The sequence below is a fragment of the Bos taurus genome, chromosome 4 (assembly GCF_002263795.3).
Source record: "Bos taurus isolate L1 Dominette 01449 registration number 42190680 breed Hereford chromosome 4, ARS-UCD2.0, whole genome shotgun sequence".
In the NCBI taxonomy this organism is placed as follows: domain Eukaryota; kingdom Metazoa; phylum Chordata; class Mammalia; order Artiodactyla; family Bovidae; genus Bos; species Bos taurus.
Window position 1 is genome coordinate 103209204 of NC_037331.1, and position 15488 is coordinate 103224691.

Below are 15488 nucleotides of genomic sequence, written 5' to 3' on the forward strand. Positions count from 1 at the left end.
TCAACTGTGTCCAACTCTTCTGCGACCCCATGTACTGCAGTCAGCCAGGCTCCTCTCTGTCCATAGAATTCTCCAGGCAAGGATACTGGAGTGGGTTGCCATTCCCTTCTCCTTGGGATCTTCCCGACCCAGGAATTAAACCCAGGTCTCCTGCAGTGCAGGCATATTATTAACCGCCTGAGTCACCAGGAAGCTGAAATCGAAGGCATTCCCGCTACAGCCGTGGGGTCTTGAATACTTTAATACCTGCTCACTGGCTCCATGGAGATGTTCTGTCTCAGACTTAAAATGTCACAGATCAGGAACTTCCCCGGTGGTCCAGTGGTTAAGAATCCACCTGCCAAAGCAGGGGACAAGGGTTGGATCTCTGGTCAAGGAAGATCCTACACGCCTCAGAGCAACTAAGCCTGTGTGCCTCAACTACTGAGCCCTTGCCCTAGAGCCCGTGCTCCACAGCAAGAGAAGCTACTGCAATGAGAAGCCTGCATGATACCGTTAGAGAGTAGACCCCGCTCGTTGCAACGAGAGAAAGCTTGTGCAGCAACAAAGACCCAGCAGGGCCAAAAATAAATAAAGTTTTCAAAAAGTCTCAACTCAATCTCGTAACCTCGATCCCACAAGCCTCCTCCTCCTGTCTTCCCTTTCCCCCATGACTATACCATCATCACCATTCTCCAGGCTTGCCTTCCACATGTCCCTGGGGCAGCTCCTGTAGTCCACGACTCTTAACCCCCTATTCACTGGACCCAAGCGTGCACCCTCCTTCTGTGCAGGCTCCCCACAAGCCGTGTCCCAGACTCAATACATGTTCACTGACTCAAGAGGTCACTACCACCCACAACCAATAAAATCCCACACAGCAAGTGGCGGCCAAGACTACCGAGACACAGGAAAAGAGAAGAAGAGGAGGTGGGTGACCTCACGTGAATAGGTCACAGAGAGGTTATTGAATAAAACACTGAGCTGGGAAGAGTGGAGCAGATGGGGCCGGGAGCGTGGATTCTGCTGGAACGGAACAGCACATGGAAACATCGGGGCCACTGGCTGCACCTGCAAATTCCTAATTATTTCAGTGTAGTCCCTCTGAACTCTCCATCTGCTGACAGCTACTACAGTCAAATCGTTGCATTCAAATGGAAAACCCCGTGATTTGTAACTTGCACTGGTCGGAGCAAGTTAGTCACCCACTGTTGCCAGCTGAGACTCGGGGACCACCACCTGGAGGACCCTCGGGCTGCCTGGACGCCCATCCGAATCAAGCCCATCCTTCGAAGATCAGATCAAATCAAACACCCCCGGCTGTTTGGGACCTCAGAGTTTTTTCTTTGTGTCACTCTGATGGTGCTCGTGACACCTTACCTCACATCCCTTGGTCTCTTGCTGTTTGTTTAATATTGTCTGCAATGAGTTCATGAGTTCTTGGAGACGAGGGAGACTATGCTTCGGTGGTCTAAGACACCATCACGTTGTCTGTGTGAGTGTGAGCCATGATGAAGGATCATTACTTACTGAGGTCTCCAAGGTCCCAGACATGAGAACAAGCTACCGAGTGCTGACAAGCAGTTTTCTTTCAACCCCGTTTCTCTCCCTAACCTCTCTCAAATGAAAACCCCTGCCCTCTAAGGCTGGAGAAGGAAATGGCAACCCACTCCAATGTTCTTGCCTGGAGAATCCTGTGGACAGAGGAGCCTGGTGCGCTGCTGTCCATGGGGTCACAGAGTCGGACACGACTGAAGTGACTTAGCATGCATGCATGCATTGGAGAAGGAAATGGCAACCCACTCCAATGTTCTTGCCTGGAGAATCCCAGGGACAGAGGAGCCTGGTGGGCTGCCGTCTATGGGGTCACAGAGTCGGACACAACTGAAGCAACTCAGCAGCAGCAGCAGCAGCCCTCTAAGGCCTAGACAATTTCGGCTGAACATCCACCAGCTCCCAGCTTGGTCAGGAGAATCCGCCCCTTCCTTCTGGGACACCCCCCACCGCCTCCCACACACACTTAAGTCCAGTCTGCTGGAGCGGAGAGGGGCAGGGCAGAGACAGACAGCATCCTCACATAAAGCATCTCCGTGTGACACCCCTCCTTTGACTCGGGGTTTAGAAAAATCACAAGACTTGATGAACCATTTGCTTCTTTGTGAAATCAAAATCATAGCTAAGTTAGAGTTGGAAAAAGGAGCAATTTTTAAATGGTATGGGGCCCTGAGCCAAAGCCAGTGGTGAGACGATGACAACAGTCATTTGTCTGGGGCTGGTCGCACGGTCACAGGGACCCGTTCTTGTTCCATACGAAACTGCATCTGAGAGCGCCTGTCTGTGGTTCCATTTTAGGGTCTGAAACCTTCCACGTGCGCTCTCTCCAAACTAGCATACCCCTGCCACGTGTTCCACCCAGAGGTCGTCAATGTAGTCGGATGGGTGGGGGTGCTGAGCTCTGGGAACTTTTACTGGGCATCTGCACACAGCAAATCCAGTGTAAAACACTCCAGGCGTGACCCTCTTGCCTTCAGAGAAGGTGTTCTAACCTGGACATCATCGACTTCCTAACGCTGGGTCTCTGTGTCCCTCCGGGCAGGTCGGGGCAAGTACACACAACCTGAAAGAGACTTCGAGGTCTCTGGACCCACAGACCCAGCTTCCCCACCCTCTCCGCTCCCACTCGTTCACCTGCCCCATCTCTCTACTGAGTATGGCACCGTCTAAGACGATGTGGACTCCGAGAAGCAGCCCTGTATCAAGCATCTTTTAAGCAAAGCATCTAGAGACGTCTGCTTGTATTTACCTCTTTTTGACTCCCACCAGAGCCCCACTGGCTTCCCTGGTGGCTCAGATGGTAAAGAATCTGCCTGCAATTTGGGAGACTCGGGTTCAATCTCTGGGTTGGGAAGATCCCCTGGAGAAGGGGATAACAACCCACCTCTGGTATTCTTGCTTGGAGAATCCCATGGACAGAAGCTACAGTCCACGGGGTGGCTAGGAGTCGGACCTGACTGAGAGGCTAACACTTTCACACTTTCAGAGCCCCATTAGGTGAGGACAAGGCCACACATGGGGGCACTAGCAAACCCAAGGTGAGCAGTTAACCCAACCTTCCCCTGAACCTCAGTAAAGACCCAACACCTCAGTCTTCTCTGGGTCCTTTCCCACTGTTACTCTTATGTTCTGGATCCACATGCCCAACATGGTGCCATTCGCCACAGGTAGAAACTAAAATTTTAAAAATTTAGTTCCTCAGCCACACTGGGCACATTTCAAGTACCACACAGCCACACAGGCAGCATGTGGCTACCAGGCTGGAGGGCGTGGATCTGGAACATTATAATCAGTAAGAAAGTTCTGCTGGACAAAGCATTTCTGCACAGTGAAATTTAAACTTAGAGGGGGCCAATTTTTTTTTTTTTTAACATCACTTTAAGTCTTGAAGGGCTACCCTTGTAGTTCAGTGGGTAAAAAATCTGTCTGCAATGCAGGAGACCTGGGTTTCATCCCTGGGTCGGGAAGATTGCCTGAAGAAGGAAATGGCAACCTACTCCAGTATTCTTGCCTGGAGAATCCCACGGACAGAGGAGCCTGGGAGGCTACAGTCTATGGGTCCCAAGAGTCGGACATGACTTAGCGGCGAAACCACCACCATGTCCTGAAGCCAACTCTAATGGACAAATTGCTTTCCTTAAAAAAAATTTCAGCAAGGCAAAAGGCCACCTCAGAGAAACGGCCCTTACACAACAAGCATTCACGTTCTTCAGAAGGCAGTCTGCTTGTCCGTGCTTCTCTTCTTTCTACGTCCTGAACCCTCAGCCCTGCATCCAACTCCTGCGCCAGAGAAAACAGTAGCCCAAGCGCATGGCTGACTCTCAGTCCTCTCCTGGGTTTACACACTGCTGTTTCTCCATGGGCTCTGTTTGAGCTTGCCAGAGCTACCAGGACCCACGGCCAGAAACTGGGTGACTTACAGCAACAGAAACTGACTGATCATCTAGATGACAGGTTCAAGGTCAGGGAGTCAGCAGGGCTGGCTCCTTCTGAGGCTCTGAGGGACAATGTGTTCCACGCCCCTCTCCGAGCTCTGCTGGCTTCTGGAAACCTTTCATGCTCCCTGGATTGAAAAGACATCACCTGAAGTCTTTCAGCGATTTTGTCTGCCTTTCTGTTCACATATGTTCTATCAAGGTGCATGCCTGTGTCCACATTTCCCCCTTTTAACAAGGATACCAGTCATTTTAGGGGCTTCCCTAGTGGCTTAGTGGTAAAGAATCTGCTTGCCAATGAAGGAGACCTGGGTTCAATTCCTGGTCTGGGAAGATCCCCTGGAGGACAGCATGGCAACCCACTCCAGTATTATTGCCTGGAGAATCCCCATGGAGAGAGGAGTCTGATGGGCTACAGTCCATGGGATTGCAAAGAGCTGGACATGACCTAGCAACTAAACAACAACCACCACCAGTCATACAGGATTAGGGTCCCCCCCCCCCATTTCAGTATGAACTCATCTTAACTAATTACATCTGTTGTAATCTTATATCCAAATGAAGTCATGTTCTGGGGACTCAGACTTCACTGCTGGAATCTGGAGGGGGACGCAATTCAACCCATAATGGGCCCTCAAGCCTCCAAGAAAAAGCACCCCTCCTGGCACACCATCTGTTTTCCATTCTCCTATTAATACAAGAAGATTCGTAAGAAGCTACTGAGGTTTGTGGGAGCAGGTGGTGACCCAGGCGGAAGCTTATTCCACATAATGCTGTTTCCATTATCCACCAGGGCAATTCAAGCTCACGATACTAGATTTAACAAGGTCCAAAACCAAAAACCAAAACCTGGACTTTGGCAGAAGTGCCAAAGGAAAACTGTCACAGTTGTCACGGTCCCCAGATCAGTGCTGGGAAGTTCCTCCCCTTCATCCAATCAAACCATCTCACTGCATAGGTATGATCACCAGGTAACATGACAAACAGATGGGAAAAAAGTCTCTCCTCACCCAGACTCCTTATCACAGTGTTGCTTCCAGTCATCACACAAGTCACTGCCCAAGCTTATCAACTGTGGTCATCAAGGACAGAAAGTCATCCACCAGCCCGGGGACCCAGAAAGATACTTTGGTTCACAGCCTACACATCTGAGTTGCAAGATACAGGAGAGTTATCTATAAATCCAGGCAGCATGGAGTAGAGAAAAACAATAGGCTTCAGAGCTAGAAAACCTGGGTTGACTCCCAGCTTCAACACTGATGAAAGATCTTGGACAAAGTAATTAACCCTCTCAAGCCTCGGTTTACCTATCTGTAAAATGGGGAGCGGGCTTCCCAGGTGGCACTAGGGGTAAAGAACCTGCCTGCCAATGCAGGAGATGAAAGAGACACAGGTTCGATCTCTGGATTCGGAAGATCCCCTGGAGGAGGGCAATGGCAACCCATTCCAGTATTCTTGCCTGGAGAGTCTGGACAGAGGAGCTTGGTGGGCTATGGTCTGTAGGGTCGCAAAGAATCAGACACAACTGAAGCAACTTAGCACACACAATATGGGGAACATGAGACTCAACTCACATTATGTTGAGAAAGACCTGGTGATGGTCATCAATCTTATAATGATGTTTACTGAGTGCTGATGATGTATTCATGGGGTAGGGTGCCACCATTATGCCCATTTTTGAACGCGCACACTTAGGCTTAGAGCTGAGAGCTAGGTCCCTCTGATGGCAAAGCCACACCCCTAACCATTTTGTGATAGGCCTGATATATAGTGGGAGCTCTATAAATGATCGTTCCCTCTGTATCCCACCCCTACTCTCTTCTGTGGTATTGAACACACTGTATAACAACCCATGCCATGCTGCCACCCATCACTGCTCACACCTGCACAAGGGTGGAAAGGTCATTGAACGTCATGTAGAATAAACATCACCTCTGTCAGGACACAATCATTGCCTCATTTGACACTTCCCAAACCCTGTGAGGGTGCTAAGTCGCTTCAGTAGTGTCTGACTCTTTGCGACCCCATGGACTGTAGCCCGCTAGGCTCCTCTGTCCATGGGATTCTCCAGGTAAGAACACCAGAGTGAGTTGCCATACCCTCCTCCAGGGGATCTTCCTGACCCAGGGATTGAATCCACAACTCTAAGGTCTCCTGCATTGGCAGGTGGGTTCTTTATCACTAGGGCCACCTGGGAAGCCCCTCCCCAACCCTTCCTCCCCGATAAACTCTTACTCACCGCAGAACATTCCTGGCGGTTAGGGGTGGCATCTCTGCCCACTTGTCCCTCGTCTGCAGGTCCTGCCCTGTTCTCCCTGTTCATTCCCACCCTCCATTCACACACTTGAGATGACGGGATGGCACTGGATGGTCTGGCTTTTGAGGTCCCCACATTATACAGATGACACTGTCCTTGGGTGAATGGTGGTTTCTTGGTTATAACCTCATGGTTTTAACTGTTAGGCTTCGTCCTTGGGAGTGGTTAAATAAAGATAGATATTAGCACAGTTTTCCACCCAATTATCCTATTTACAAAAATAGAACTCTCCTCTGTGAGTGTTTCAAATAGAGTCCTTAATTTCTGCAGAAGATGTCAACTTTACCAGGTCGATTTCCAAAGCCTCAGTGAGCTAGAAAACAACATGGTAGCAACGGAATATAACCTCAAACCATCTCTTCATATGTGTGTATATATGCATGTGTGTGTGTGTGTGAACCCTCTCTCTCTACACACACACACACACACACACACACATGTGCATGAATGCTAAGTTGCTTCAGTCATGTCCAACTCTTTGTAACCCTATGGACTGTAGCCCACCAGGCTCCTCTGTCCATGGGATTCTCCATGCCCTCCTCCAGGGGATCTTCCTGACCCACGGATCAAACCTGCATCTCCTGTGGTTCCTGCACTGCAGGTGGATTCTTTACTGTTGAGCCACTGGGGAAGCCCCATAATATATACATGTATGTATACACACACACACAGTATTTCATATTAACATATGTATACACACATATATGGGCTTCCCTGGTGCCTCAGCTGGTAAAGAATCCTCCTGCAATGTGGGAGAGACCCATGTTCAATCCCCAGGTTGGGAAGATCCCCTGGAGAAAGAAACGGCTACCCACTCCAGTATCCTAGCCTGGAGAATTCCATGGACTGTATGGTCCATGGGGTCGCAAAGAGTTGGACACAACTGAGCAACTTTCACTTCACTTTGCACACATATACACACACACCTATCCACACACACACACACACACACACACACACACACATCTCTGTTAAAGGCAATGATGGCTGTAAAGACTGTCTGATGGACACAGAGACCAGCATTTCCACTGGTATTTTGGGCATTGCATCACACCACACCAGCAGGCAGCCCGAATTCCACTGACTGAGCTGCGTTCTGATGTTATGCCTGGCGCTTGTGATGAGGGCTGATGTGAGAAACAGCTATAAGAGCCCAGCTGTTCGTTTGCCGTGGGGATGCTGAACACCCCGGTCGTGATACCACTCAGTTCTTCCTAGATAAAAGTCCACACGCAAAATTGAGTTTCAAAGAACAAAAAAACTCTTTGCTTCTCTTGAGGATGTGGGACGTCTTCCTTCTCTGGCAGCAAGAATTACTGAAGTAACCACTGCTCTTTGATCCTCTGAAGCTGAGAGATGATGTGAGGCCCAGCTGAAGCCAACGCAGGGGTCTCACTGTTGGCATATCTGAGATTCCTTTTTCCTCCTGGCTTTGAACTTCTATATTGATTTGTGTTTTTCCCAGTTCTGCTCTTAAATTCCTTTTTGTATTGTATGGGTTATTATAGTCTACGTGTTTATACTATAAAGCCGATCATAATTTGTAGAACAAGGTGAGGTATAAATAATTAACTGAATAGAACCCAATTGAACTAATTATCATAGCAAACTTAAAAAAAAAAAAGACACAATCAGAACAAAACATTAAAAAAAACTAACGTGTTGCAGCAGACACTCTAAGGTGCCTGCCTCATAAAGCCATCTCCACTTGCCCTCTGGCAGAGCCTGGATCTGGTTCACACATCACCCTCCCTCACTTCCATCACCACCTCCCACCCACCCCCTTAGGACTCAGAATCCAATCCTGACGAGTCTAAGCTTACAGCTTCCTGAGTCTGGGAGCCCCTGATCTGGGCAGGGCACATACCCGGCTCCCCCTGTAAGAAGGCAGAGGAGAACGACTGAGGGCCATGAGGAAGGCTCCTTGTTTCGTGAGTGTTTACCTGGATGGCTGGACCAGCAGATGGATGAACACACGTGGTTTTCTGCTGGGCCAACCACACACAATAATTTTTATCATCATTAAGTGTCAGACACTAAACGCACCCATCAGGAGACACAGAGATAAGTGAGAAATGACGAAGAGCTGGAGGAGGCAGACACCCTAAGAACTGCACCCTCCTGAGAACACTGCTCCAAACGTGGCCCTCCAGATTCTCCCTGGAACATCGGGAAGCCTCCAGGGTTGTCTGATTAACGCTTTCAGAAACTCTACACAAGCACCAAATGCCCCCCTACCCTGCTGCCCACTAACAAATGAACGGCTCTTGCTCTTCTATGGAAGAATGCAGAGGACAGGGATCCTGGAGGCCAGGAGAGCTTGGTACTCCACCAGGCAGCACACTCTGTGCATTCTCTGGACCAGGTACGACTGCCCTCCAGGTTTAAATGAACTGCTCTTCAGGTCATTGACAACGCTGTCTTTTCTATCTTTTCCACACCAACACGCAAGCTCAGAAACAAGCATAATATTTTCAATGTACTCCACTCCACCCACACCTCCGCCCCTTCCCACATGCTGATCTGTCTTCCTTTTGGCCAGGTAGGGACTGTGTCTCCTTCTTCTCCACCGTCCCCGTCCTCTGACCTCAGGGGTCAGTTGCTCCCACTCTGAGTCTTTGCGCCTCTTGTGGTCCCCATGACACCGTACCGTTGTCCTGGAGACGCCTGAGAGGCGGTGCATCAGAGCTCTTCCCGCTGCCACGTGGCCTTGCACACAGCAAAACGATATCAGGCTCCTGTGCCATCCAGGAACCCCAGCGCCAGACCTCCCTGCCCTGTAACTGTCTCACTTCCACACTCACCCTCTCCCTTCTGCACCAAGCCACAGCCATCTTCCTTCCGGACCACTGAGAAGCCAAACATCTTCCTGAAGGCACCCAAAGCTAACTCCCTGCGGTCAGGACCATGACACCCAATAGCCCTTCATGCCTTTAGGCTTTTGCTTAGGAGGGAATGATTCTCCAAAGTCATCTCCTGTAAAGCAAACCCTACTTCTCACTAGTCTGTACTTCCTCGCAGTAGAAATGAAACAACCATAAAACTCTGCCGAACACATGGGGTACTGGCCGCACCTGCTTGGCTGAAAGGTGAGGGGCTTTACTTGTCAGGTCGAAAATTCCTTAAGTTACAACATCAGCCCAACACCACTGCTACGGCCTAACGTCTGCACATCTGATTTAATTGCAAGGGGACCCAGGAGAGGCAGAAGTGAGTACAGCTTTGTCCCTGAGACCAGGAAGTCAACACCAGTTCCGTGTCCTCTAAGCTGGGAGAGCGTGGGTGGCCGTCTGCCCCAAGTTTCTTCAGTATCTTCAGGTGTCTTCTCTTCTGTTTCCGGCTGAACCACTTAATGCAGGGCTCTATACCCAGTGGGCCTCAACTGCTGCTGCAAGGTTGACTGCAGAGAGTAAAGTGCTTGCAATAACTGGCTGTCTGATCATAGGAGAGGGCAGCAAGCTGTCACCGGCACGCCCTGAAGAGAAGCCTCTGGTTTAAGACAGGTAATGAAAACCCAGAGTCCAAAGGAGCTCAGTTGAAGGGGCTGGTTTATCAGCTGCACTGAAATCAGAGAGGATGAGCAACCACGGGAGGCTTCTCCACGTCCTGCTGAGGCCAGCCCCAACTCTTTCTCTCTCAGATGGAGAATGGTGAGTGCAGGAAACGAGAAGGGAGAGATGACTGGAGAAAGATACCCAGTGTCATGAGCGATGGAGCAAAATCCCAACTTGGGACCACGCAGAGAGACAGGTATCTCTCAGTCCAGCATGCGTGCAAAAAACCTCGATCATAATAGCCAGACTGCTTGAAACATTGTTTTAGGTTGAGCACAGTAAGAGAAACACGAAAGTCAATCTTAATCTCTGACTCCACACTTCTGAAAATGACCACTCTGAGGGTGGAAGCGTGGTGTGCTGGTGCTATGGGCATGCACGCACGGGCAGGCATGAAAACACACACGTGCACACACACATGCAGTTAAAAAGGTGAAACCGTTGCTTTAATTGTGCCAATCGTGGGACGGGGAAGGCGCCAGGCGAGAAGGCATTTGAAGCAGATTGCCCCATTTAGGGAGATATGATTCTTGGAAGCGAAGACTGGCACCTTTCCTAGACTAAAGGTTGCACTGAATAACCGAAGAGCAGGAGGGCAGCAGCCAGGCTGCTCAACCTGGCTTTGCAGCAGTGGAGGGCGGGGGGACTGCTGGGAGCCGGCTCCCTGCTCCAGCTCAAGGCTGTATCCAGGTGATCCCCGCGCCTACATCCTTAGAAAGCGGGTGGAAGCTGCGGGTCAGGCCTGAACCGCAGGGCTGGGGAGAGGACACAGGACACTGGGTGCCCTGTCCTTTCATTTCAGAACCATGTGAAGAGCGACAGTGACTTTATCCAAGTCTCTCTCTCAATGACAGAAGGAGCGGGAATGGGAGGCTACTCCATGTGGTCACGTAGTTTGGGGTCAAGGAGATGCCCAGCTGAAGCTTCACTGGCGTTGGTGGAGAAGAGAACCGATGTTATCAGCACCTCTGAGTGGAGGTCATGAGCAGAGCTGGACCCTCACTCGTCAGACACACTAGGACTGGTACCTTCTCTCTCAGGAGGAATTCTGAAGGTCACCAAGATCAACTTCTCCAGCGGTCCCACCAGAAGGTGCTCGTTTCCAACACCTCCAGTAGGAAAGGAGTCTGATTCCCAGGGCTGTCCATGTGTAGAGAGTTCAGCATGAAAACGTTCTTCCTGAGGGTCTGATTAAATGTGCCCCCTGTGGCTCCTCAGCTCACTGGTTCCAGGTGGGTCCACAGCTACTGTTCTGACCCACCTGCCCTTCAGATACTGCTTCTGTCTCGCACTGTTCAATTCTCAATTAGTGCCTTTCAGACGAATGTTTTCTTGTAGCTGATTCAGATGCTTTAGGACCATATTCTATCCTACTGTTCCTGTTTCTCAGGTGCTTTAAGGAAATCTATGTAAATGAAGGAATCAGTGAATTAATCAGTCTGTCTCTTTCCCCCACCCTCAACCCATAGATGCCTAATAACATAAGGGTAACCTTGTTGAAAGTCACATCTTTTGAACAAAATTGAGGCAATATAAAAATCCAGTATTGCCAATCTCGAAACCCTTGGACAGTGATCAAAAGTCTCCTGTAAATACACACACAATCTTACCTATTTTTATAAAGTATCTTTTTTCATACACTGATATTGAAGCGAAGTAATTTGTATTCAATCTTATTTTTCTGACATTAAATTATTTCTCTTTTCCTATAAAATATATTTTTAAGTTATGCTATTTTTTCAAAATTTTTATTATACCTTTTTTTTTACAGCAATTTTAGGTTCACAGCAAAACTGGGCAGAACGTACAGAGATTCCCATGCACCGCGCCCCCCACCCACACTCATTCATCAGCCATGTGCTCTTTAATGTTCTTTCAGGCTAGCTTGAGACCTCGATCTTAAATGTACCACTTTTTTCTATTGTTAAATGTGATCTGTATCCACACAACCACTTTATAAAAGAAATTCTGGAACACAGCCCCTGGTAAACGTACAACTTCTGAAATGTTCCTGAGCTGATCTATCTCATTCAAAACTCCCTTCCCAGGACCAGAACACCTTTACCTAATTTCTCCTGTTTATCTTATGTATCTTACAAAGAAGTCTCCAACAATAGAATCTAGGGCATAAAATCATCCTCCTGCAAAGATAATGAGTCTCCTAGACATAAGTTTCAGCAATTCTCAGTCATTCATGCTAATGTAAGAGAAGGTAGCGTTAGCCATCACAAACCATATATCACACAAAATTGTTTTTACAGGGCTGTTGGATATAATACACGACTTTCCTTCCTAGAGAAAAGAAAAATCCATCCTCTTAATTATATTCTGCCTAGGGTAAAATAATTAACTTATGTGTGCTAAACCACACAGTAATTTTTAAAAGTAGAGGTGCTCTAGAAATACAATAGATCAAATCATTCATTCAAGAAGCATCTAGTAACACCAAATATTTGCCAGGCTACTGGGGACTATTTAGGCATTGGAGATTTAGAACTGAAAGCCCACTCCTGTCCTCATGAAGTCTCACTAGAGTGGGTGACAAAAAGAAATGAAATACACACAGAAATTCGCAAATCAAAGCCACAATGAGACCCTGCTTCACACCCATAAGGATGGCTATCATTTAAAAAAAAAAAGAAAAGACATAAGCTACAACGTGGGAAGAACTTGAAAACATTACACTAAATGAAAGAAACCAGGTACAAAAAAGATGATATGTTGCATGACTTCATTTATATGAAACTGTGTAACAGAAGGTAGCTTAGTGGTCTCCAGGGAATGAGGGTAGAATGGGACCAGGGAATAACTACTAAGGGCACAGAGTTTCTTTTGGGGTGAAGGAAACATTATAAAATTACATAGGGGTAATGACTGCACAATTCTGCATGTATCTTAAAAACCACTGAACTGTACGCTTTAAATGGTGAATTACAGCTCTGTAAAGCTTCTAAAAATCCATATGGAAATCAACAGTCTTCATACATACAAACAACAACCAATTAGAATACAATGAAAGACTATTTACAAGCATAAACTTAAGATGTTAACTACATAAGCTTTAAGTAAACTTTAAACATTACTAAAGTACACAAAAAGAGAACACACGGAAAGCACACATGAACTCAGACAAGACTCAAAGTCTTGTAAAGATGTTAATTTCCTCTGAGCAATTTATAAATTTAATGTGATCCCAATGGAAATACCAACAGATTTCTTCTAAAATCAAGACATGTTGATTCCAAAGTTCACATAGAAAAACAAACAAGGGGAACAGCCAGGAAAACTCTGAAAACAGCAACGAGGGAGAACTAGTCCTTTCCTATATTAAAAGACAATATATATCTCAATAATTAGCAACAGACAGACCAATAGAAAAATACAGAGTCTGGAAACAGATCCCTGAGCCTACACTACAGGAATTAAATATACGATAAAGAAGACATTATGATACTGTGGAAAAAATATAAACTTTTAAATAAATGATGTTTGGACAATTGTATATTGGAAAACTATAAGGTTGGCACCAAATCTCAGAGCATACCTGTTTACCAAACAAACAAAGATACAAATGGAAAAACACAATCACAGAAGTACCACAGGGAACTTAAAACCTGAAATAGGTAATGTCTTTTTAACTCTGACTCAAAATGCAGAGGCTATAAACAGAAAGGTAAAAGTGATTACATAAAATTAAAAAGATTTTTAAAGGACAAAAAACACCACCATCAGTGAATCAAAACATATATGACCAACCTAAAAAAATATCTGCAACTCATATCACAAACAATATGTAAAGAGCTCTTAGAAATAAAGGAGAAAAAGATAAACAACAGTAGGAAAACAATTTGCATAAAAATAAATACCAAATGGCATTTAAACAAATGGAAAGATGCTAAACCTCACTTATAATAAAAGAAATACAAATTAAAAACCTACATTGAAATACCATTTCTCACCCACAAGCAAAAATCCAAAAGTGTGACAACAGAGTCTATGGGCAACATTCTGGGGAGTCAGGCACGTTCATATATGGCTTGTTCTAGTGAAACACAATACAAATCCCAACTGAAGGAATTTGTCAATGTCTTTTAAAAGTTACAGATGCACTTACCCTCTGACCATACAATCCCACTTACAGGATTCTGTCCTACAGATGCACCTGCATGAGTATGCAATGACATGTTTATAAGATAACACACTACAGATGGTTTGCTAACAGCAGAGGACTGGATACAATTCAAGATTATGTTAATATTCCACTAACCTGATGTGTCAACAAAATAGGTACTTTGTGGCCATAAAAATGACTGAGGATAATCTCTACGTACTAATATAGAGAAAGTTCCAGAAGATATTCTTAAGAGAAAAGTTAAGATGTAGAACAATATATATGTTACCTTTTGTATAAATAAGGTAACAAACTAACAAACACAAACACATATACTCTCACACAATTTGAATTTGCAAAACAAAAGACTCAAAGGGTCAAGTAAGACACAATAAAAATGGCTATCCTGAGAGAACAAAGTAAAAACTTCATTGTGCATATATAGTGGATTCTTTCTATATAGTTTAAATTTAATTATTTTAATTTTCAAACAAAAAAATGTAGAAAGAATAACTTATTAAACTCCCATAGACCTGTCATCTACATTTAGTATTGGTATACTTTTGACCTTTTGGTCACGAAAACGCATTACCTCTCTCAAAAAAGTTAAATTATAAAATTTCTTAATTAAAATTTCAAAGCTGAAAGCTACGAACCTAATTATATGCTAAACTGTGACACGGTCACCTTGACGAAAAATTTAGAGATTTCAGAACACAGTTTTAATTACACAATTGACCCTGGAACAACACAGGTTTGACCTGCATGGGTCCACTTACACACTGCTATTTTTCAGTAAACATGTTGACATTTTTTTTTGTAGACTTGCAACAATTTGAAAAAACTTACAGATGAACTGTGTAGCCCTAGAAATATCAAAAAAATCAAGAAAAAGTTAAGTTATACATAAAATATATTTAGATATACATGTAACATGAAGAGGGCATGGCAACCCACTCCTGTATTCTTGCCTGGAGAATTCCATGGGCCGAGGAGCCTGGCGGGCTACAGTCCATGGGGTCGTAAAGAGTCAGAAACTACTGAGTGACTCACACACACAGGTAACATACAAAATGTGAGTTAGTCCACTGTTTATGTTGGTGGTAAGGCTTCCAGTCAACAGCAGGCCATCAGTAGTAAGTTCTGAGGAAGACAAAAGTTATACACGAAATTCTGACTTTGAGGGAGGCAGGGCTGGGGGTTGGTGCCCCTAACCCCTGCGCTGTTCAAGGGTTAACTGTATATCCATAGTTGGATGCATGCTAAGGAAAAGACAAAAATTACAAAGATGTGTTGAACTTTCTTTTGTAGTTTTAGCATTTGTAATAATATAAATATTAGTATTCTGAAACTTAATTCTTATATTTAGAAGAAGAAATAAAGTTTTCTAGAATAAAGATTTTCTTAGAGAAGAGAAAGGAGTTACAATGATAAAATTGAGGAAAATAAGTGAAAGCACAGGGTAATTAAAACTAAACTAAATAGTATCTAAACTCTTAATTTTTAACAACATGTACTTTCCACTTCTGTCCACTGAA

General features: G+C 45.7%; 1 protein-coding gene across 8 annotated transcripts in view; it reads right to left on the reverse strand.

Moving 5' to 3' along the window:
• Positions 1 to 15488, reverse strand: part of HIPK2 (homeodomain interacting protein kinase 2) — a 203910-nt gene that overhangs the window by 170292 nt on the left and 18130 nt on the right. For 5 of the 8 annotated variants that reach the window (XM_059885507.1, XM_059885505.1, XM_059885506.1 and 2 more), the window contains exon 1: positions 1 to 15488. This exon is cut by the window's right edge and continues 17309 nt beyond it. The exons of the other annotated variants lie outside the window; for them this stretch is intronic. In XM_059885507.1, the coding sequence (XP_059741490.1) occupies positions 1 to 31 (31 nt within the window). In that variant the 5' untranslated portion in view covers positions 32 to 15488. 8 annotated transcript variants of the gene reach the window in all.